The sequence below is a fragment of the Malania oleifera genome, chromosome 11 (genome assembly GCF_029873635.1).
Source record: "Malania oleifera isolate guangnan ecotype guangnan chromosome 11, ASM2987363v1, whole genome shotgun sequence".
Classification (NCBI taxonomy): Eukaryota; Viridiplantae; Streptophyta; class Magnoliopsida; order Santalales; family Ximeniaceae; genus Malania; species Malania oleifera.
This window is the reverse complement of record NC_080427.1, coordinates 44,910,647-44,934,093: the sequence shown is the minus strand read 5'-3', so window position 1 is coordinate 44,934,093 and position 23,447 is coordinate 44,910,647. Positions and strand designations below refer to the sequence as shown.

The following is a 23,447-nucleotide window of genomic DNA, read 5'->3' as shown; positions in this document are numbered from 1 at the left end:
CAGATTTGTCATGCACCAGCCACACCCACATATGTCTAGTGTGCTCATCTATGAATATTACAAACCAACGATGACCAAAGACAGAAGATATGCAACAAGGTACCCACACATCTAAATGAATAACTGAAAATGGAGTAGATGCTTTATTAGTACTTTTCTCGATGGTATAGAGCCAACAAGTACCATAATTTGGGGGGAAGCCGACCTAACCCTCGTGATGTCTCGATGCTAAGATCCATATTAGTCCTGCGTGCGCATATACTTGCGAATAGTTTTTGTGATCACTTACGTGAATTTGGGAATTCCAAGTTCGAAGAAAGATTCCAACAGTAAAGATAGAGAACCAATTGGACTGAGCGAGGGGATGGTTCTTAGTAGAAAAAGAAAGCATATTGTTTTCTTGTTGAAGACCTTTGCATACTTTGAGTCCAACCTACATTCCCGGCCGTCTAGTACTTTAAGCAAAGTGTTTGCATAGGCGGTTCCTATTTCTGTTGTAGCTGGTATATAGTTTCCTGCTTGCTCTTCTATCTCATGGAATTTGTCAAATACCCATAAATCATAGTAATTGTCTCCCTCCACAAAGTCATTTATTTTTTAACTTACAAAATATACTCTTAAGTACTTTTGCTATATAGCGTATCAACAGTGTTTTTTGCATGCTCAGTTTCCCATAAATGAATGAAGTACAAAATAAATAAAAAAAACGAAACAAAGGATAACGTGAATACAAAATTTGAAAAAAAATTAAAATATATATATATAAAAAGTACTGTCAGACAATACATCTCAATCACACTGAGCCATGTAGAAAGAAGAAATCTAACGCAAGAAGATGTTATTACAAGGATTAAAGAAATTTTTGATTGCTTAGCTGTAATTGTAGCCAGGGAAGAACATAAAGATGAGGGATTTCATTACCACGTAGCATTAAAGAACAACAATGCATCAAAGAACACTGCAACCAAAAACAAGGATAAGACACTTTATGATGTTTAGCTAATTCACAAGTAGAACACAATGAAACTGGGATAGATCAGAGGGCTTTATTAGGCTAGGAAACATTTTACTAATAACAAGAAAAGATGGATGACTAAGTCTCATATGCCACAGCCAAGCTTAAGGAGAATCACTAGGTCATTCTATTCCATGAAAGCTTGTGGATCATATTTGCTATTGGTGCCCGTTGTGCATCTTCACCACGTACAACCCATTCTCTTCCTCACCCAGACCACTCTTCTACATTGAGGTCAGATCCTAAAGAAAACAACCAGATCCAGATAAACACACTAAACAGTTAAGTTGCCTTTTGAACAGAGATAAGGTTTGCTTATAGTCGAGGCACATGCAGAACATTAGATAATGTCAGTTTCCCTCTAAGATGAATTGTTCCTTTTCCTGCAACTACTGATGTTGAACCATCAACAATGTCAACTTTATGCTTACTAGGGCTCGGTTTATATGAGATAAAAATAAAGTTATTTCCTGTCATATGGTCTGAAGCACCTGAATCAACAACCCACATGTTACGGTTATTTGAAGTAGTAGAGAGAGCATAGGAAGTTTTACCACCCCCTGAGGAGTTAGCATTCTCGGCATGGATTTCTAGTAACTTCATTAGTTCTACAAGCTGCTTGCTGGTAAAAGCTGACTCAATCTCCTCCTAATGTAATGTTGAGCACCTTCAGCCATATGTGCTTTACTCACCTTTTTACCTTTATCTCTATTAGCTCCTAGTCTTCCATGTATCTCCCAAAAAGTGTCAATAGTATGCCTCCATTTATGGCATTGGTCACACCAAAGATTGTCCATTTCATCCCCTTTCTTCCTCTTATTTGGAGGTCTATGATCTCTATTGACTGCCATAGCCACAAATTCTCCACTCCGATCCTTAGTCATGGCCTTTCGTCTGCCCTCTTCACTTCATACCATCGAGAAAGCTTCACTAAGGGAAGGAAAAGAGTTCTACTAATCGCCATGGAGCACACATTAACAAATTCAAATCGTAAACCAGCCAAGAATTTATACGTCCTACCCTTCTCCTTAAGGTAAGTAACTCTAATTGGCACATGAGTATTCTCAAGTTCTAAATTTTGACAATAATCCAATTCCATCCATAATCCCTTTAGAGTACTAAAATAGGAGTTAACATCGTAATCACCTTGTTTAGTGCCTCGGATCTGATTCTCCAACTCAAACATTGAACCACCATTACCTCCACTTGAAAATTCCTCTTTCACAGCTACCCATAGATGGCTTGCCTTCTCCACGAATAGGTAGTTACGCCCAATGTTTGCTACATAGTGTTGATCAGCAAAGCCAACACCTATGAGTTCTCATCTTCCCATCTCTCTTTGCAGCTTCATCTTCTTCCAACCACTTCTTAAAGTGAAATCAGAATGAATGATTTCTATATTTCTTGAATAATTTCGTATAAATCAATACACAATATTTATAATACAATCAGAAAATCTAAATATGGAAATAATCTCCTAAAAGAATCTCTCAAGAATATACAATTCTTTACATATATACTTCCCTAAATCACTCCAAGATACTTGGGATTTCTACACTCCCCCTCAGGTTGGATCATAGATATTGATCATATCCAACTTGCAAATGAAATCATCAAAGCTCTGTCGGGCTAACCATTTGGTAAAGATGTGTGCAGTTTGTTCCTTGGTAAGTACATAAGTCATACAAATGGTTCCTTCTTCAACCTTCTCTTTGATAAAATGTCGGTCCACTTCTACATGCTTAGTCCTGTCATGTTGAACTGGATTGAGAGAGATAGTGATGGCTACTTTGTTGTCACAATAGTGTTTGATAGGGAATTTCACCGGGATCTATAATTCTTCCAAGAGTTTCCGTAACCACAGTCCTTCACATATCTCATATGCAACTGCCCTGAATTCAGCTTCAGCACTACTTCGAGCCACTACATTCTGTTTTTTGCTCCTCCAAGTTACCAAATTTTCCCATACAAAAATGCAAAATCCAGTAGTAGACCTTCTATCTTCCGCTGATCCTGCCCAATCCGCACCTGTGGGAATTTCTACTTCCTTACTTTCACATTTCTTGAAGAAGAGTCATTTGCCCAGAGAGCCCTTGAGGTACCTGAGGATCTAGTACACAGAATCTAGGTGAGTCTTTTTCGGTGAATGCATGTGTTGGCTTACCACACTTACTGCAAATGCAATGTCGGGTCTGGTATGTGATAGATAGATTAGTTTACCAACCAATCTCTGATACCTCTCCTTTTCAACTAGTATTCCGCAGTCTTCGACTCTCTTTACAGCTTCAATCGGGGTTTCACAATGTTTGCATCCAAGCATGCCAGTTTCAGTTAGGAAATCAATTATATACTTTCGCTGAGAGACAGAGACACCCTTTTTTGATCTAGCAACTTCCATTCCCAATAAGTACCGCATTTGTCCCAGGTCTTTTACTTCAAACTCAGCAGCTAGGACTTTCTTCAATCTTTCCATCTCTACTGTATCATCTACAGTTAGGATTATATCATCAACATACACTATCAAAATTATTTTCTTACCACTTTCAGACTGTTGGAGGAACATAGTGTGATCTAATTTCCCTTGTCGGTATCCTTGGCTCTTTATCACCTTCGCAAATCTGTCGAACCACGCTCTGGGAGATTGCTTAAGTCCATATAGGGACTTCTTGAGTTTACATACTCTGTTTTCTTCACCCTTCTTACTAAAACCTGGTGGTATCCTCATGTAGACTTCTTCTTCTAACTCACCATTTAGAAATGCATTCTTAATGTCGAGTTGCTGTAGCGGCCAATCTAAGTTAGCTGCCAAGGATAGGAGGACCCAAATTGTATTCCATTTTGCCACTGGTGCAAATGTCTCCTTGTAGTTAATACCATAGGTCTATGTAAACCCTTTTGCAACAAGTCGGGTTTTATACCGTTCAACTATCCCATCAGCTCTATATTTCACTGTGAAGACCCATTTGCAGTCTACTGGCTTCTTCCCTCTCAGAAAATTCATAACACCCCAAGTTCCATTTTTTTCCAGGGCCCACATTTCCTCCATGACAGCTTCTCTCTATTCAGGAATCTCCAGGACTTCCTGGATATTCTTTGGAATTTTTATCCTATCAAGGTTAGAGTTAAAAGCACGATACCCTATAGACAGAGTTTTATAAGACATGTATTTTGACCAAGGATATAGAGTACATGACCTAGTTTGTTTTCTGACTGCAATGGGTAAATTGATGTCATCGGGTGTAGACTTATCAGAAGGAAGCTCATGGCCATCTATTACCTAATCGGGATTGGGCGTGGACTTATGGTTGCTCAGAGCTATCACCAATTCCAACTCTCTTGGTGCCACAGGTATGATATTCTCACTATTCTTTGTTTTTGGCTTTCTTGAGTAAACAAATATTTCCTAGTTATTTTGTTTTTCTGCATCTCCCCCTCAGTTTAAGTGATCTTTTGCACATGACGGGTCAGGAAATGATGCAATGGCAGACTCATCAACAGAGAAATCAAATGATGCAATGGCAGACTCATCAACAGAGAAATCAAAGAACCGATCTTCACTCCACTTCTCCCCCTGAAGAGAAGGCTTTTGGAAATAAGGAGTGGTTTCAAAGAACGTAACATCAAGGCTAACAAACAATTTTTTTGTGACAGGATCATAACATTTGTAGCCTTTCTGAGTAGGAGAGTAAACAATAAAAACGCACTCAATGGCAAGAGGTTCCAATTTATCTCAATTGTGAGCATGAACATGAACAAATGCAATACATCCAAAACTTTTCAAAGAGATTGGAGTGGAGCCAAGAGTTGGGAAAACATTCTTGTAGTTTTCCGGAGAGGAGTGGCAAAAGAAAGAACCCGACTAGGCATTCGATTAATGAGATGTGTAGCTGTTAAAATGGCATCGCCCCAAAAATATTTTTTCATAATTGTAGTGAACATCAATGCCCGAGCTACTTCAAGAATATGCCTATTTTTATGTTCAACAACCCCATTTTGTTGAGGGGTATCCACACAGAAACTTTGATGAATAATTCCATTTTCTTGAAGATAATTTCCCAAGATAGTATTGAAATATTATGAACCATTATCAGTACGCAAGATTTGAATGTGAGTTGGGAATTGTGTTTGAATCAATGAGTGGAAATTGATAAAAATAGAACAGACTTCAATTTTATCTTTCAACAGGTAAACCCAACAAATACGAGTGTGATCATCAATAAAAGTAACCAACCATTTTGTGTGAGTGCAATTAAAAGAGCACGAGGGCCCCCATAAATCATTGTGAATCATAGTAAAAGGTTTGGATGGTTTGTACGTGAATTTTGGAAAGGAATTATGATGGTATTTTGCAAGTTCACAAATCTCACACTGAAAATTAGAAGACGTCTTATTTGAACATATGGAAGGAAATAAACGTCTTAAGTATTGAAAATTTGGATGACCCATCCTACAATGCCATAACAAAATCTCACTATTCCTAGAAACAGATGCAGAATCACAAATAGCAGTTTGGCATTGTTTACTCACATTAGCCTCCTCAAAGTAGTAGCGTCCCTCACACTCCTTAGCGCTTCCAATCGTCTTCCCCAATGATAGATCTTGAAAAACACAATGAGAGGGGAGAAATTTAGCAGAACAATTGGAATCTATAGTTAACTGGCTAATGGATAGTAAGTTGCAAGATAAATTAGGAACATGTAGAACGGACTCTAGTGTGGTGGAGCCAGAGAGTTGGATATTCCCTTTGCATGCGATAGACGAGTGATCCACCTACAATTTTAACTTTCAAATTTCCAGCACAAGGTGAATATGATGAGAAAAGATGATAGGCATCAGTCATGTGGTCAGAAGCACCAGAATCAATAATCCAATGAGTTTTGGATCCAAAGGTCATACTCAAGGCTTGCAAAAAATTACCTCTTTGGGCCAAAGACCCAAAGAAATATTTGTGGAAAACGAAGCTCAGTGATAACTAAACGAGGTCTGGTCCACCAACCTAGATAGACCCTGCCTCAACATCTTCTCATCAATCCCAATCTCTCTGTCAGAACCAAAAAGGTCAAAGTCTCGCTCCATTCTTTCCTCTTCCTCTTCCTCTTCCTCCGATGTGAAGTCAATTCTTTATGTTGAATGCCTTGCGTATCTCCTCTAGAATTTTTCCCTCGATCATGTCTGCTACAGTCTGACATGTAAGGTCCAAGAGGGTCTTGATGTTCAGATAGTTTGCAGCCAGGATGAGATCAAAGAGGGTCACTTGGTCAACTTTGCGAACTCAGTGTCCCACGACCTGAGCTCCTTGTCAACGCCGCCTCGCTTCTCGGTCTTGGGAGCCTCGACGTGATTCTTGTAGTACTCGATGACCTTTGCCAAAAACCGGCTGGTGACTTTGGGCAAGGGTATTCCATTGTCTGCACAGTCGTCCTCAATCATGTGCTTGATCGTCTAAGACTCGAGAGCCACGATCTCGTCAACCTCAAAGGTCTCGCCGTCGGAGCTCCTCAGCGTGATCTTCCTTGCTGACATAGTCGATTTCGCTTGTGAAACTGAAAAGGAAACCCTAACTTGAGAGTTCTTTCCTCTGATGCAGAGACGGAGCGAATCGCAGACTGAAACTCTGTTGGAGGACCTCGCGAAACTCTGTTGGAGGACCTCGCGAAACTCTGTTGGAGGACCCCGTGAGATTCAGAGATCATCAAACCTCTACTTCGGCCGGCGGTTTCCGCCATTGATAGCTAGGTTTAATCTCCTAGCTCTGATACCATGAAATCAGAATGAATGATTTCTGTATTTCTTGAATAATTTTGTACAAATCAATACACAATATTTATAATACAATTGGAAAATCTAAATATGGAAATAATCTCCTAAAAGAATCTCTCTCAAGAATATACAATTCTTTACATATATACTTCCCTAAATTACTCCAAGATACTCGGGATTTCTACATAAAGCCATCTAGATATCCCAACTTGCTCTTCCCTCTAATGGTCATCTTGACTGATTGTGCTCAATTGACATAATTGGTGGAATTTAGCTTCTCAAACACCATCAGGAGGTTGGATTAATCATGCTGGCTGTTGAATTACATAGCTGAAACGAGATGTTTACTGTCAACAGACATGGTGATTTGTGAGGCTTCTGGTTGCAGGTGAGTGGGGACGTGCGGCAGCTAGGGTTTTGCTTGAGAAGGGGGTGGCAACTGAACTTCTTTCTCAGCCTGAGAGGGTGGCAGCTGAACCTCGTGGCTGGACTCCTTTCTCGGCCTTATAGGGTGGCAAGTGAACCTCTTTCTTGGCCTGAGTCTATGTGCTCGAGAAGTTGATGGTGGCTAGGGTTTTCCCAGGGATGGAATTTGTGGCTAGGTTTCTTTTTTTTCTTTTTAAGACTGTGAGGCTAGAGTATAGATAAGACAATGAAGGGTGGGATACTAATTTGGGATCTAGATGTCCTTCAAACAGTCTGTGGAAGCTCTTTTTCCTATTTATCCCTCTTCATTCTCCATACTAAATTCTTGTTGGGTAGGGATTGTAATATCCATTTCTAGAAAGATATTTGGTTGGGGAATGTATTTTTTCCACCTCTTTTCCTCGCCTCTTTCACTAAAGCTCGAGGCAGAATGGCTCCATTTCTTCTTTTGTCGTTGATCCAGGTGGTCCTTTACCTTCTTAAGATTTTCACTTTCGAAGGTCATGGAACGATAAGGAGATGGTAGAGTTATCTTCTTAGCTAGTCCTGTTGAACAACTGCTTTCTTTGGAAAAGGAAAGTCGATCCTTTCAGGGGTTTATTCTTGCAAAACTTTTTGTGATTTTTTGCCTAGCTCTAATTCTTCTTTTCCTCTCTATAAGTCCATCTGGAATGCCAAAGTCCCCTCCAAAATCAAGGCTTTTCTCTAGTCAGTTGCTCTTAATGGAATCAACACCAACAACTTGTTGCAGATTAGGAGACCTTTGAAAGCTCTATCTCCAAAAGTGTTCAAAATCTACATCACATCTTTTTATACATTGTGATTTTTTGCCTGGGTATGAATACATTATATGGTTTTTTGGGTGAATGTTGGGTGTGTCCAAACAGAGTGGAGGACTTCTTGGCAGTTTCTTTTGTCAATTTTGGCAGGAAAAAGGAAAGGGCAGCACTCTAAAATGTGCTTTGGTGTATGGATCATGGAAACTTTAACAGGGTGAGCTTTTCATGTATTTAGTGCGATTAGTGATCATTTCTGGATTGTTAGAGTACGCTGGTTTTGATTTGCTATTTTTTGCTTCCGGTTTTCTTCTCTGCTTTTGCTGGATGTTCCAAACTCTGACGAGGAGATGTCTTATTCTTCTGGTTGATTCCTAATAAGTCAATAAAATTCTTTTTTTGCCATCAAAACAAATATATGAAAGGAAAAAGCGTGAAGCAAATGCAAACCTTGGATTTTGAACCTTGCACTCTTTTTTGCTCAATCTCCACTTTTTTGCACCTCTTCTCCTCCTCCTATAAACCATAAAGAAATGTGAAAATAAAAATTTGTTCACTAGACTTAATTGTTAGAATATCAAAGAATTCCAACTTATAGAAAAAAAACATAGGAAGAGTGAATTCATAGATTGGTCAGCTAGACACAAAGAATGACATACGGGCAGATGAATAGATAGCATAAATGCTAGAATGAACTGCCTAAATTACCAACACACATGAGATGTATAAATTACCTGTCAAAGCAACATCAACAAAACTGTTCAGCTTCAAGATCCCAACAAACAAGTGACAATTCAAATGTTAGCACCAAAGCCATGAAATTACAGAGCTACAGATAATTCATAATTGAAAAACATGTAACGTTTTCCCTGATTAAAGAAACTGTGTTTTTCTCCTAAGCTAAAAAACCCAAAGTTTTAGATTTAATTTTATTTTTAAAAAGTAACCCAGATAGCAGGTCAAAAATAGGATAGAAGTCGAATGTCAAGATAATTCAAAACATGCTTTCACAAGTCGCATTCACCATGAGAAAGATCACATATAAGGACATAGGACATATGACATATTCATAGAAAATTAATGTATATAAGTAATTGAAACAAAGAATAGTATTAAAAAAAAGTAACGTCCATGTGCCAAAGCATCATACGCGCGCGCACGCGCATATATATAGCATATTTCTCATATGGCATTCAATAGATTTGTGCAAAACAAAAATGAAAATTTTTATAGGCACCAAATCCACAATCCTTTTTGAATTTTCTGTGTTAATTTTAATTGTTGTAAAGTTAGAGATCGAGGAGAGAAGAAGAGAAAAAAAAAATGGACAGAACCGAGCAGCAGTTTCCTGGAGTCTGTACAGCTCCAGGTCTGCCCTCTTATATATTATTAATAATAATAAACTCTTCAGGACAAAAATACCTCCATTAACATAACCTAATTATTAAAATATCACACTCTCTTCTAACACTCCCCATCAAGCTGGAGGTGTAAAAATATCACCTAACCCCTGCTTGTAACAAACATTAGACAAGGTGGGCTTAAATTTGGACTTCGTGAAAACATGACCTAGCAGATCAACAGATTTCACAAAGGGAGTCCTCACAACCTTCTTCAATAACGACAATCAACTTCTATAAATGGCAGCTTGATTATCATAAAATATTTCTATTGGATTCACTATCAAGAATCCCATCTCTAACATAAGAGACTTCAGCCACATAAGCTCACTCACAGTATTAGCCATAGCTCGCTTCAATACTAGATCTTGCTACAGTAGTTTGTTTCTTACTACGCCAAGTAACAAGATTACCTCCCACAAATGTACAATATCCAATAGTAAACCTTCAATCATCAACAGATCTAGCCCAATCTGCATCAGATTATCCCACAATCTCACAATTTCTATAACATTTATATATCAAACCTTTGCCTACAGAGCCTGTGAGATGTTGCAAAATCCTGCAAACAGCATCCCATGTGGTTGTTTGGGAATTTCAATAAACTGACTCATCACTGCCACTGCAAAAGGTATGTTAGGTCTAGTGACACTCAAGTAGATCAACTTGCCAACCAACTAACTATATCAACATCTGTCTTCCAAGTCTGGTTGAACATCCCTAGACAACTTCACAATGGGATCCATAAGAGTATCAACTAGTTTAGTTCCCAACAAACTGGTCTCACTTATCTAGTCCAACGTATATTTTCACTAAGATAGATTCAACCCTTTCCTACACCATACAATCTCAATACCAAGAAAGTAATGCAAAATACCCAAGTCCTTGATTTGAAAATTTTGCTTGAAATCACTGCTTAACATTTGCAATCCCATTATGATCACGGCCAGCAATGATTGTATCATCAACATAAACTGCTAGAAGTACCACACCTGTCTCCGTCACACAGACAAAAATCGAATGATCAAAGTAGCACTAGATAAAGCCAAATGCAGAAACTAAAACACTAAATTTGTCAAACCAGGTTCAAAGATGCTGTTTAAGACCATAAATGGCCTTATGCAACCTGCATACTTTGCCATCCAACCCCTGAGCAACATACCCAAGAGGTTGCTCCATGTATACCTCCTGCAAATCTCCATACAAGAAGGTGTTATTCACATCCAACTAATACAAGAAATTAACTGCCAATGAGATTAATACACGAACAGAATTTAATCGCGCAACCAGAGAGAGTCAAAATAATCTACAGTTGGGTGCACCCCTTGGCAACCAACTAAGCCTTAAGCCATTCAATAGAGCCCTCAGGAAGATATTTGATGGTGTAGACCCAACGATACCTATCCAACTCTATACCAAAAAGACGATCCACCAAGCCTCATGTCCCCCAAGTGGTCAAGGCATCCATTTCTACCTCCATTGCATGCTTTCATCCAGGGTTAGCAAGTGCTTCAATATGTAAGGAAGGAATATAAACTAAGGAAATAGACAACGAAAAAGAACGCATAGGGCTAGGAATGCAAAGAACTAAAACATAATGAGCGATAGGATAAGCAACTAAGGATTGCTGAGCACATGTTCCATTACCTTTCCGATAAGCAATCGGCAAATCCAAGTCACATCGGGATAGATCTCTAGAACCAGAAGTCAAATTAGTGATGGGCAAAGGAGATTCTTGCATGGTGGTAGTGATGTTTGTGCTTGCTTTCCATCGTTCATAAACCTTCAACTTTCTCTAGATTAGTGAAAAATGGATATAGAAGAGGGGCAGAAGATTTCTCTAGAGGGATAAGGGTAGAAACTTGAGGATCAACACAAAAGGGAGGTCTATAAATCGTTGATGAAATCAAAATAGATTCATCCACTAACCCAACACTAGAAAAATAGGGTGTTTCCTTAAAAAAGGTGACATCCAACATATTTCCTATGAGTGTAGGGATAATAACATCAATATCCTTTTTGAGTTCTTGAGTACCCAACAAAGACACATTTAACAACACAAGGAGAGAACTTGTCCTAACCAATACATAGAACATGAACAAAACATGTGCACCCAAAGGCACGAGGCATAACAAAGAGCATGGATGTTTTTGGGCACACAACAGAGAAGGGATTTTGTCCCCCTAGAACACTTGAGGACATCCTATTGAGCAAAAAATAGGTTATAAGAAGAACATTGGTCCAAAAGGTTTTATTACCATGCATATGAAGAAGTAAAGACCGTGCTACATCAAGTAAATGTCTATTTCTATGTTCAGCTACTCCATTCTACTGAGGGGTATGTATACATGATGTTTGATGAATAATCCCTATGGCCAAGAAAAAAGACTGAAGCTCATTTTGAACGAATTCAAGTGCATTATCAGGTCACAATTTTGAATACCAATGTCAAATTAAGTTTTAATTTCCTGGTAGAATAGAGTATATACATTCAAAGATCAGACCTACTTTTTAACGAAACAAGTCATACACGAAAAATCATCCTCAAAGGACATAAAATAATGACCAGCCAAATTCTTGACTTTCACAGACCTCAAATATATGAATGTATAAGGGAAAATAATGATTTACTTCAAAACTCAACTCTAGACATAAAAGATGTCATAATATGCTTTCCCAACTGACACGCAAAACACTCAAAATGACAAACGAACTTGAACATCGGAAAAACTTGTTGTAATTTTTGAAGAGATAGATGATCCAAACAAGCATGCCACTGATTAAGAGAAACACCATGAGTAGAAATTAAGGAAGTCGTATGACAAGAAGTGGACCCACCATAAACACCATCGTAATAGTACAGACCATCCTTCTCAAGCCCTCCACCACTCCTCTTTTTCATCCGGAAATCCTAAATAACACAATGAGAAGGAAAGAAAGTCACAAAATAGTTATAAGACTTAGTTAATTGACTAGTTGATAGCAAGTTCAAGGGAAATTTAGGCACATATAACACAAACGAAAGAGGAATAGAAGGAATTGAGAGAATATTGCCAGCACCAGAAACCGGCGTAACCAAAGTATTAGCTTAAAGTGTAAAGTAGTGGGGTGCAAAGACTCAAACAAATTAGGACTACCTGTCATATAGGAGGAGACACCAGAATCTATATACCCAAGGTGAGGAGGATGAAGAGGCAAGAAGCCCGGTTGTACCTAGATGGGCCACAGTAACACTAGATGTAAAAGACAGAGTTAGGAGTTGTTGAACCATGCAAAAAAATTGTTAACTCCTCTAGATACATGTTGGATGATGTACTAGACTCCCCATTTGAGTGGCTAGATGTGTTTGAAGTGTGAATAGTAGAATCGCCGCTTGCAAGAGACGTATTGACCCAAGTTGGCTTCCCAAGGAGATCCCAACAGCAAATAATGGTATGATTTCCTTGCCACAATATGTGCAAATGCGAGAATTGCCACGACAAACTCTTCGTCGTATCACACAACCGTTGCCACAACCACAATCCAAACCTCGTACTCATCCTCGTCCTCCAAAACTTTCCTTACTACGATTAGACAAAATATCCATGGCTGACTTATAGCAGGAAGGAGCTTGAGTACTCAGGCAGCACAGACAAACACAAACAGCACTTTCACGACTGCCCCAAAAAACAAAACAAAAAAAACCAGAATTTACAACACTTCAGACTCTCAAAAATCCCAGAAAATACAGAACTTCAATAGGCAGCAATGACTACAGAACTGAGCTTACAATATCCTAGGAGCAATTACTTAACCATCAAGAACAGGGCAGACCACAGCAAAGTACTGCAGGCAGTTAATAAAAAACCTGGCAGCAGCTTTAGGCAAAACAGCTGGCAGCAACTGGAAACAAATGCAGAGAAGAACAGGAAATAAATATTTGAACACCAATCAAAACTATCCACCAATCAGTTCAATATTGCGAGCAATCAATCACAAATACACATCATCGAAACAGCATCATCAGCAACCCACAAGCAAAGTAACAGATGAACAGCAGCAGCAGCAGCATACAGGAAAGAGTATAACTGAGTTCACATCAACTAATCACCATGAGAACACACAACCTCCTGCCAAGGAAGCTACACAACCCAACCCATAAGAAGAGTGTCCTCAAATGACTCTCAAACCAACTAGAAAATCATATTAGAGGACTGAATAGGGGAGGATAAGGAAAAAATAAATAAAAAACGGAGCATCAAAACCAATTCAGTTCAATCAGATTTGAAGGAGATCAACGCTCTGATACCATATTGTAAGGTTAGAGAGGGAAGAGAGAAGAAGAGAAAAGATAATAGGAGCAGAAGAGTAAAAAAAAGGAGTCTGCCTACAGCTCCAGGTCTGCCTTCTTGTACATTATAAATAATAATAAAATCTTAAAGGACAAAAATACCTCCATTAACATGACCTAATTATTAAAATAACATACTCTCTTCTAACACAATTAAGCAGCTCATTTCAAAAAGTATGCCCGTGTAATGCCAAATTGCAACAAGCAGAGTGTCACGAGCCAAACACAAGTAAGGACCACATAGAAGCTTGAACTAGTCATCCAAAAACTAATCACAGATTTAAAGTAGGCATCAAGCTACAAGTAAACATGGAGAGAAGTGAATCACATGATACAAACCAAAGCAAGGTTCTTATTCTGGCACAAAGAAAATTAAAATGATTAAGAGTCATGCTACAAGAAAGCAAAGCACATGATGAAAATTCTAGTAAGTCATACAAGATTGGTGAACACTGAACCCCTAAAGAGCTGTGTGAACTTTTCTAACTCTAGCATTATAAAACATCAAAATGCTTACGAGTCATACTACAAGTTGCTCCCCCAAATTATTGTATATTTTGAGTGGTATGGCGGGAATGCATATTGATTTTAGTTTGGTCAGCAAGTTAGTTTTGAGTTGACCTATTCTATTTAGATGCCCCTGTAGGTGGCAATCCTAGTCTAGATTCGTATCAAGGCCCATCTTCGTGAGAGCTGCAAGGAGTTGGGTGGGTGGGTGGAGAGGGGCTTTCTTCACCTTAGGGGGCAGGGTTGCTTTAAACCATGCCTTTCTTTCCACTATTCCCCTACATTATTTGTCCCTTTTTAGAGTTCCAGTGAGAGTGGTTCAAAGGTAAAAGACGTTGATGAGGGATTTTTTTGTGGGATGGACAAGTGAGATAGAGATCATCTTTTAGGATGGGTAACTACTAGTAGGTCTAAAAGGGAGGGAGGTTCAAGTCTAGGAAATTTAATGACTATAAAAATTTCCTTAAGAGGGGAAATGGTTCTAGAATGAGATAGCTTCTTGTGGAAATAATTCTCATTGATCGTAACATATGTACAGATCTGCATAAATAGATGTACAGCAGAAGAATAGAAGGAAAGAACCAAAGATGCTAACTTCTAAGGAAACTAAATATTCTAGGATATTCACACATTTACAGCCGAAATTCTCTTAGAAAAATAGGAAAGTTGACTAAACAGATTTGAAAGTTTCCAACACTCCCCCTTAAGCTGGCTTGAATATATCTTCCATAGCCAGCTTGCTAATGAAGTTTTCAAACTGTTTCTTCGGCAGTCCCTTTGTCAATATGTCTGCTACTTGCTCAGTTGTTGAGATATATGGCAGACAGATTACTCCCTCATCTATTTTCTCCTTGATAAAATGCTTGTCTACCTCCACATGTTTAGTTCTATCATGAAGAACTGGATTGTGAGCAATAGCTATTGCAGCTTTATTGTCACAATACAGTTTCATTGGTAGTGAATTAGTAATCTGTAATTCTTCCAACAACCTTTTGATCCATAGTGCTTCACAAAACCCATGAGCAACAACCCTAAATTCTGCCTCTGCACTACTCCTTGCCACCACATTTTGTTTCTTGCTGCGCCATGTTACTGGGTTTCCTCCAACAAAGGTGCAATAGCCAGAAGTTGATCTTCTATCGGTGATACTTCCAGCCCAATCTTAATCAGTGTATACTTCAACTTGTAAATTCCCATGTCCCTCCAAATAATAAACCTTTACCCGGAGTCCCTTTTAGGTACCTAAGAATCCTGTACACAGCATCAAAATGCTAGAGTCCTGGTGAGTGCATAAATTGACTTACCACGCCTATTGCAAAGGCTATGTCAAGAGGTGTATAAGAGAGATAAAGGAGTTTCCCTACCAATCTTTGGTATTGCTCTCTATTGATCACTTCTTCAGCCTTAGCTGGTTGAGTTTTATGTTCGGCTCTATAGGTGTTTCTTCTGCTTTGCACCCTAGCAGACCTATCTCTCCAAGTAAATCAAGCACATACTTGCGTCGGGAAACAAAAATTCCTTTCTTTGACCTTGCAAATTCCATACCAAGAAAATACTTCAAGTTGCCTAAGTCTTTGATCTTAAATTCCTAAGCAAGGATCTTCTTTAACCTCTCCAGCTCATTGCTATTATCACCTCTCAGAATTATATCATCTACATAAACAATAAGGATAGCCATTTTACCTTCACTCGTGTGTCTATAGAACATAGTATGATCGGCTTGACCTTGACTATAGCCATGACTCTTTACTATCTTCCCAAAGCATTCAAACCAAGCTCTAGGTGATTGTTTGAGTCCATACAATGATTTCCTCAATCTACACACATTGCCCTTGCCACCTTTCCCTTCAAATCCTGGCAGTAGATCCATAAAGACTTCCTCCTCTTAGTCTCCATTTAAGACGGCATTCTTCACATCTAGTTGATATAAGGGCCAATTAAAGTGAGCTGCTAGAGAGAGCAACACACGGATTGAGTTCATCTTGGCTACAGGAGCAAACGTTTCCTAGTAGTCAATTCCATATGTTTAAGTGAACCCCTTCGCCACAAGTCTTGCTTTGTACCTTTCTATACTCCCATCAGCCTTGAATTTTACTATAAATACCCATTTACAGTCAACAGTCTTCTTCCCCTCCCGTAGGTCACCAATTTTCCAAGTGTCGTTAGCAATTAGTGCATCCATCTCTTCTTGAACAGCCAATCTCCATTCCAAGTGATCTAGTGCTTCCTGAATGGTTCTTGGAATAAACAAATGAGAAACATTTGAAGTAAAGGCCTTATGAGAATCATAGAGTCTATGATAGGATAGATGATCTAGAGAAGAAAAAGTACCTGGAATACGTGAAGGAGGACCAACTTGTGTAGGTGATGATGATTGGCCTTGCTTTGGATTTGAAGAAAGAGCTCTATTATTCAGATGATTTCTTCTTCTGGTATAAACACGAAGCTCATATGAGGGAATATTTGATAGTACTTCTCCCCCTGTTTGTGAATCATGTATGCCTTGTATAGGTAGACTAGGATTTCCATTATTTTCGCCAGTTAAAGTATCGGTCCTAACCCTTTAAAGAGTGGATGTCAATGTCAAGGAAAACATTTGGAAGAGGCTTAGAGGTTTTCCAGAACTCATCTTTAGTTTCCTTTTTCTCCCCCTGATGATAGTTATGGCCAAAAAATGGCTGGTTTTCAATAAAAAAAAAAAACATCCATACAGATATGAATTTTTCTGGTCAAAGGGTTAAAACATTTGTACCTTTTTTATTAGGAGCATATCCAAGGAAAACACATTTTTCTGTCCTAGGATCAAGCTTGGATCGAAGATTGGTAGGTATATGAAAAAAAACAGTGCATCCAAACACTTTTAGTGGCAGGTCTGATGTTATCCAACATGTTGGAAACAGTTTTTTTAGGCAATCTAAGGGTGTGATGTATTTTAGCACTCGAGTAGGCATCCTATTAATGAGATAACACGCAGTTAAAATAGCATCACCCCATAGATATTTAGGAACTTGCATTGAAAACATTAGGGCTCGTGCAACCTCTAACAAATGGCGTTTTTTTCCCTCAGCAATGCCATTTTGTCGTGGGGTGTCACGACAAGTATATTGATGTTGAATACACTTTGTTGAAAGAAACGTTCCTAAACATTTGTTAAAATATTCAGTACCATTATCAGTTCTAAGGATACTGAATTTTGTTTAGCACTGGGTTTCAACCATATTATAAAAATCCTAAAAAAAAATTCAACCTCAGATTTGTCACTCAATAAGTTCACCCAACGCAAACATGTATTATCATCAATACACGTAACAAACCATTTCTTACCATTAGTAGTAGTGACTTTTGAGGGACCCCAAATATCACTATGAATTAAATAAAAAGGTTTGGAAGAATGATAAGCTTTTGATTGATAAGTGTTTCGGTGACTTTGGGATATGTGGCAAACATCACAATGAAGAGAATTGCAATCCAATTTTTTAAATAAGCTAGGAAACAAATGTCTTAAATAGAGAAGACTAGGATGTCCTAGTCTAAGATGCCAAAGCATTATTTGTTCACGTACAAAAACAGAACTAGTACTACTACTCAAACCCTGAGCTTGTTTATTGTTGAATAAAGTCTCATCAAAGTAGTAGAGTCCATCAATCATCCTAACACTGCCAATCATCCTCCCCAAGAGTTGGTCCTCAAATTCACAATGGGAATCAAAGAAAATGACACAACAATTAGAATCCTGTGAGAGTTTACTAACAGATAGCAGGTTACAAGCAAGTTTAGGGACGTGAAGGACAGATTTGAGTTCTATTTTTTCAGAGATTTGGACAAAACCTGTTCCAACAATGGATGAAAAACTTCCATCTGCAATTCTAATCTTTTTATTACCAGAACAAGGAGAATAAGATTGAAACAATTGTGAGGTACTGGTCATGTGATCAGATGCACCAGAATCAGTAATCCATGGTGCAAGATTTAAGCAACAGGGGTAGGCACTAGAGTTATCACCTGTTTGGGCCAATGAACCAGTAGGAAGACCAGAGGCAGAAGTAGATTTCAGCAGTTCAAGAAGATGATCCACCTGCTCAGCATTTGGGAAATTAGCTTTATTGTCTTTAGGGACTGCATGATTGCTACCAAAGGGTCCAAATTTGTTGCTTTTCCAGTTTGCTGGCTTTCCATGGAGTTTCCAGCAATTTTATCGAGGGCGGCGTGGCTTATTGTAATATAGTCACACCATACTCAAGGCTTATCTTCCAACCTCCTTTGATTAGAGTAAGGCAGTTATGCAGAAATATTGGCAGTAGCCAAATCTGTGTTACCAGCAGCATGAGGAGCAGGATTATTGGCAGCAAGTAGAGCAAAATTTTTCACAGTCTCATCCTCCTTTTTCTTCATCATCACACTCCTTCGACAATCTTCTCGTCGTACTTCAGAAAATACTTCCCCAAGTGGGGGTAGAGGTTGTCTCCATATGATTTTTCCCCTTACTTCATCAAACTCATCATTAAGTCCAGGCAAGAATTTAAAAGTTCTTGCATTCTCCACCATCTTCTTATTGTGATTGCAATCAGCAAGATTTTTCCATTCATAATCATTGAATAAATCCAGATCTTGCCATAGGCCGTCAAGAACATTGAAATACCTTGTTACACTACCATCTCCTTGATAAGTATTGCTAATCTTCTGCTGCAGTTCATAAATCTGAGAGTAATTCCCAAGGTCAAAGTACATCTGACTTGCATTGTTCCAGAGTTCCTTTCCAGTAGAATAGCACATGTCATTAGCACTAATCTCTTCATCCATAGCATTCACGAGCCATGTCATCGCCATGGAATTTTCAGCATCCCATATAGCATAAGATGGGTCTGTCTTCTCGGGCTCCTTTGCTTCATTAGTCAAGTACCCTATCTTCCCTCTTCCATGAATATACACCCTGACAGATTGTGACCACCGCAAGAAGTTGGCCTTCTTCAATCGTATATTGGTAATTTGGATAGAGTAAGGTTCAGAATGGGTAGGTCTGGTTTTAGGTTTGATTTCGGATTTAGCTTTGTTTGAAGTTTCAGCCATGGCTACAGCAACCGAAGAGATTAGGGTAGAGTTGAACAAGGAAGAAAAACCTATAGAGATTAGGGTCAGATTGGAGCCGCCAAGGGAAACTAGGGTTTACACAAGGCCAAGAGTCGAACCTGGCTCTGATACCATCTAGAATGAGATAGCTTCTAGTGGAAATAATTCTCATTGATCGTAACATAGGTACAAATCTATATAAATAGGTGTACAGTAGAAGAATAGAAGGAAAGAACCAAAGATGCTAACTTCTAACGAAACTAAATATTCTAGGATATTCACACATTTACCGCCGAGATTCTCTTAGAAAAGTAGGAAAGTTGACTAAACAGATTTGAAACTTTCCAACAATGGTTATAGTGTTTTTCCCTTGGAACCTAATTTTCTTGCGCATAAGGTAATTTGTAGTAATATTGGGCTTCTACAAAATGTGTGGGAAGCTAAAATTGGAGTTAATATTACCTACTCTAGTCCTCATCTCAAACTTATTCTTTATTTCCTAATACTTGGAATAAAGATGGTAATAGTAATATGGAGAGAACCCGTTATTGGGAGTATCATTTGATTGAGGAAGGCGCCTAGGCTCTTGTTCACCCTCATTTTTTTGATTATCTAGTCATTCTTGGGATTTTCATATTGTAAGGAACTTAATGAGAAAGAGACTAACAAGCGTGCCTTCTGATTAATGTGTTTGATTCTTTTCGTGTCAATTGAAGAGTTTGGAGTTTAGATCTATGAAATATTCTTCCAAGCCTTTCTTTATTACTTTTGCCCTTTATTCTTTAATTTGTAAAGCAACAGTGTTTTCTTTTAAGAAAATAAATTTCACTTAAAATAGAATATACAAGTAGGGAGGGCAATTAGACCTTGAACAGACAACAAAAGAACAAACTACATCAATCTTAATAAAGAATTCCAGTCTCTAACAACATCTTGAAAACAGCAAGCACTAAAACAGCTAGTACTTTAAGCCCAATGAGAAGTCAAGTATCGAATCCTGTTCCAAACTTCTCCACAGCCTTTTAGCATCCCTACCTTCCCTAAAACTAACAAAAGAAATAATCAACACATCTTCCACTGAATTCAGACATACCTAAAATTCTCCAATGTCCAAACACCCTCAAAAAATAGCTCCACAAGTTCCAAGCAAAATAAGAATGAATAAAGTGCGGCACGTCCTCCAAACTATTCTTCATAGAAAAAAAGGAGATTTTATTGAAGAACAGAGAAAAGTACAAAAAAGGAGCATAAGAGATCCTTCTTAGAAAATAAAATAATTAAAGGAAATAAAAATCAAACAGCACTGCCCATCAATCACGTTGTAGCGCATCCTCTGAACTACTACCACACATTAAACACATACCCAGTGGGAGACCTCCTACTCTTCAGCACATTGTTCATGCCAACTCTATTAAGAACCATCGGCCAAATAAAATCCTTTATCTCAAAAGGAACTATAGCCTCCCAAGAGCCAAGATAGAACGAGGAAATTGCATTAATTTTAGTAAGATGGAAAAAGAAAGATTTACAATTATAATCAGACAAAGAATCCAAAGACCAAAGTTTACCATCACTTCCAGTGGCAATCCTCCTACAAAATGAGTAAAGAAGACAACTCCTACACCCCTATATCATTCAAATCCCTTCCGAAGTAAAAATCCCAAAAAAAAAGGAATCCCTCTCAAGAATAGGAAAAGAGTAAATCACATCATTGTGACAGAAATCACATCATAATTACATAAGCTGAATTTATTTCAAAGATAAAGTCTTTTACTGGACTGCTATCCTTGAAAAAATAAATATCAATTACTAGCTTCAGAAATTAAGAGGTAGGCTTCTAGGCATTGTCACCCAATGTTTGTGCCTTTTACTTTATGAATGGGGAGACTTGCTCACATTTGTTTTTCACATTTTCCCTTCACTTCGATTCTTTAGAATAATTTGTTTGGCATTTTTGGCAAAATTTGGGTTTGCCCCTCTTCTCTGGAGGTTTTCTACACTATTATGGTTAGGGGGGTTGGTGAGAGGAGAAGGAGAGCCGTGCAACATTATGGCTATCATTTGATGTATTTGGTTGGAGAGAAATGCAAGATTTTAAGAGTGTAGCCACTTCTCTTAATTTGCTTTGGTTTTGGGCGCTTGTACTCTTTCTTTTTCTATAACGCAACTTGTTCATCAAAGAAAAAATAAAAACCCGGACAAGCTTTGCTTGTGACACACAACTATGTCGATCAGTCGATATGTTCTCTTCCACAACAAAGTATAAGGAGGAGGAAACATAAAGAAAAATAACAGACAAGAGCTCCAAATGGCTGATATCGAGTAGTCCCGGTAATGAAAAGGAAAACAGAGAAGAAGAAGAAAAATAGCCCAAAACTTACCTGCACAAAATGAAGAAAATGCTTGTTAAATGTCCTTATAGTCTCCTTCACCTTTGCATGCACACTTATCTCAACCCCATTGGCTAAAGCACCTTCACCGACAATCCCTTTTTCCGCAACTCCTTGTAAACCCTGAACATAAGCAGCATCGACCGCTTCATTCAAATTCAGGGCCTCGGAACCAATATCCGGAACTCTCTGTTCCATCGTTTCAGCACCGGCATTCTGAGCTTTCCCCTTTCGCCTATGATATACCTTTATTTTCTTGCTTCGAGCAGCTGACTCCTCGGTGTGACGAACGTGGTTGGCTGGAAGAATGGCTTCCTTGTTCTTCAACCTTTCTCGAATCCTAGCACTAGTCCTCCTTCCAGACGACGCACCGTCCGTATCGACCGGAGTGTCAACCCCGCCCTTGACGTCGGAAACCATGAAACACTCATCGTCAACCGCAACTCGTTGATCGACACCAGGACTATCAACGCGATCATACACGGTGTTCATGCAACAAAGCGACTGCGCAACCATGCCGAAGCACCAGAAGCCAGAATCTGCACATGGAAGATTAAGAATCAACAAAAATGGAAAACAGAAATGAATGCACATAGGAGGTGATTGCGCTGGAGAAACTGAGAAGAACACACCTACCGACACTTGCGTATGCTATTGCGATCCTTACAATGCTACTGCGGAAGAATCATACGGATTTCTAGGGTTTGCAGGAAGAGCAGCGCAGGGAGCCTGGTTTGGAGCGAGGTAAAAGTGGGAGTGGCGCTCCGATCTGCACCCTCGCGCAGCTATTTCTGACAACGATATTGTCTTCTTCTAGTGGAGTGGCTCGTGGCCGTCACGTGTTTGGCTCGTGGTCTTGCGGCTTTGAGTAATAAAGGTATATTTATTATTTGTCGTCAGATGAAATGGCTTGAGTCAATCAATTAAATTAACGTAGAGGGTAGTAGCATTAAATGTAATATTTTTAAAAATGTATTTTTTTAAAAATAGTGAAGTGGATTAAAAGGTGTTCAAAGCTTAAAATTTTGAGTTAAATCAAATTGTTTTTATTTTGATTCTTTTTTTTTTCTTCTTTTTTCAAGCTTAAATTTTCATTTTATTTATAATTTTGTTTGAAAAACAAATGAAATATGTATTTAATTTATTTATAGTTTTTAATACATTTATGTTATATAAGAAAGTACGGGAGCATAAATAATATATCGATAAATATATTATTATTTTTGGAAGTTAATCTGGCTTTCACAAATGTTCTTTTATTTTCAATAATAATAATAATAAAATGTTATGAGTAGGGAAAGGCATTCAAAAGAAACATGAACGTAAATTATTACTCCTACTAAACCTGTTTCCGTAATGGTTGTTTAGTTTGTAAGGTAAAGTTACTTATCTAACTGTCATAATTCAATATTTAATTATTTTTTGGAGGGTGAAAGGGGGGAAAAAATAAGAAGAATAGTTTTGAACAAAATTTGAAAAAGAAAAAATATTTTTTTATATTATTGTTGAAAAAGTAAGGTCAAAATTTGTTAAAAAATAATTTTTTATATTATACACGTTACTATAGGACTACAAATAGTGTAAATTAGTTAAGTTTCATTTTTAGAAATATTTCCTAAAACGAGTAATTTATATATTATATATCAAAATAGCGACAAAAGATACTAATGTTTTTTGAGGTTTAACAAATAAATGAAAATCGTTCATAAGATTTGCTAAGATTATACAAACTTCTTCTCAAAAGATTTGTCCTTTTACGAAATATAGGTTGAAGTT

General features: G+C 38.1%; 1 protein-coding gene across 6 annotated transcripts in view; it reads right to left on the bottom strand.

Moving 5' to 3' along the window:
• Positions 1-22,466, bottom strand: part of LOC131167720 (histone-lysine N-methyltransferase, H3 lysine-9 specific SUVH4) — a 176,118-nt gene extending 153,652 nt beyond the window's left edge. For 3 of the 6 annotated variants that reach the window (XM_058126575.1, XM_058126578.1, XM_058126577.1), the window contains exons 1-3: positions 22,308-22,466; positions 21,663-22,210; positions 8,428-8,493 (exon numbers count right to left, since the gene is read on the bottom strand). In XM_058126575.1, coding sequence (XP_057982558.1) covers positions 8,428-8,493; positions 21,663-22,187 — 591 coding nt within the window. In that variant the 5' untranslated portion in view covers positions 22,188-22,210; positions 22,308-22,466. Of the gene's footprint in view, positions 1-8,427; positions 8,494-12,215; positions 12,254-21,662; positions 22,211-22,303 lie in introns of those variants that run through there. The other 3 variants (XM_058126576.1, XM_058126579.1, XM_058126580.1) reach the window with 2 other exon arrangements.
• Positions 22,467-23,447: the final 981 nt, after the last annotated feature.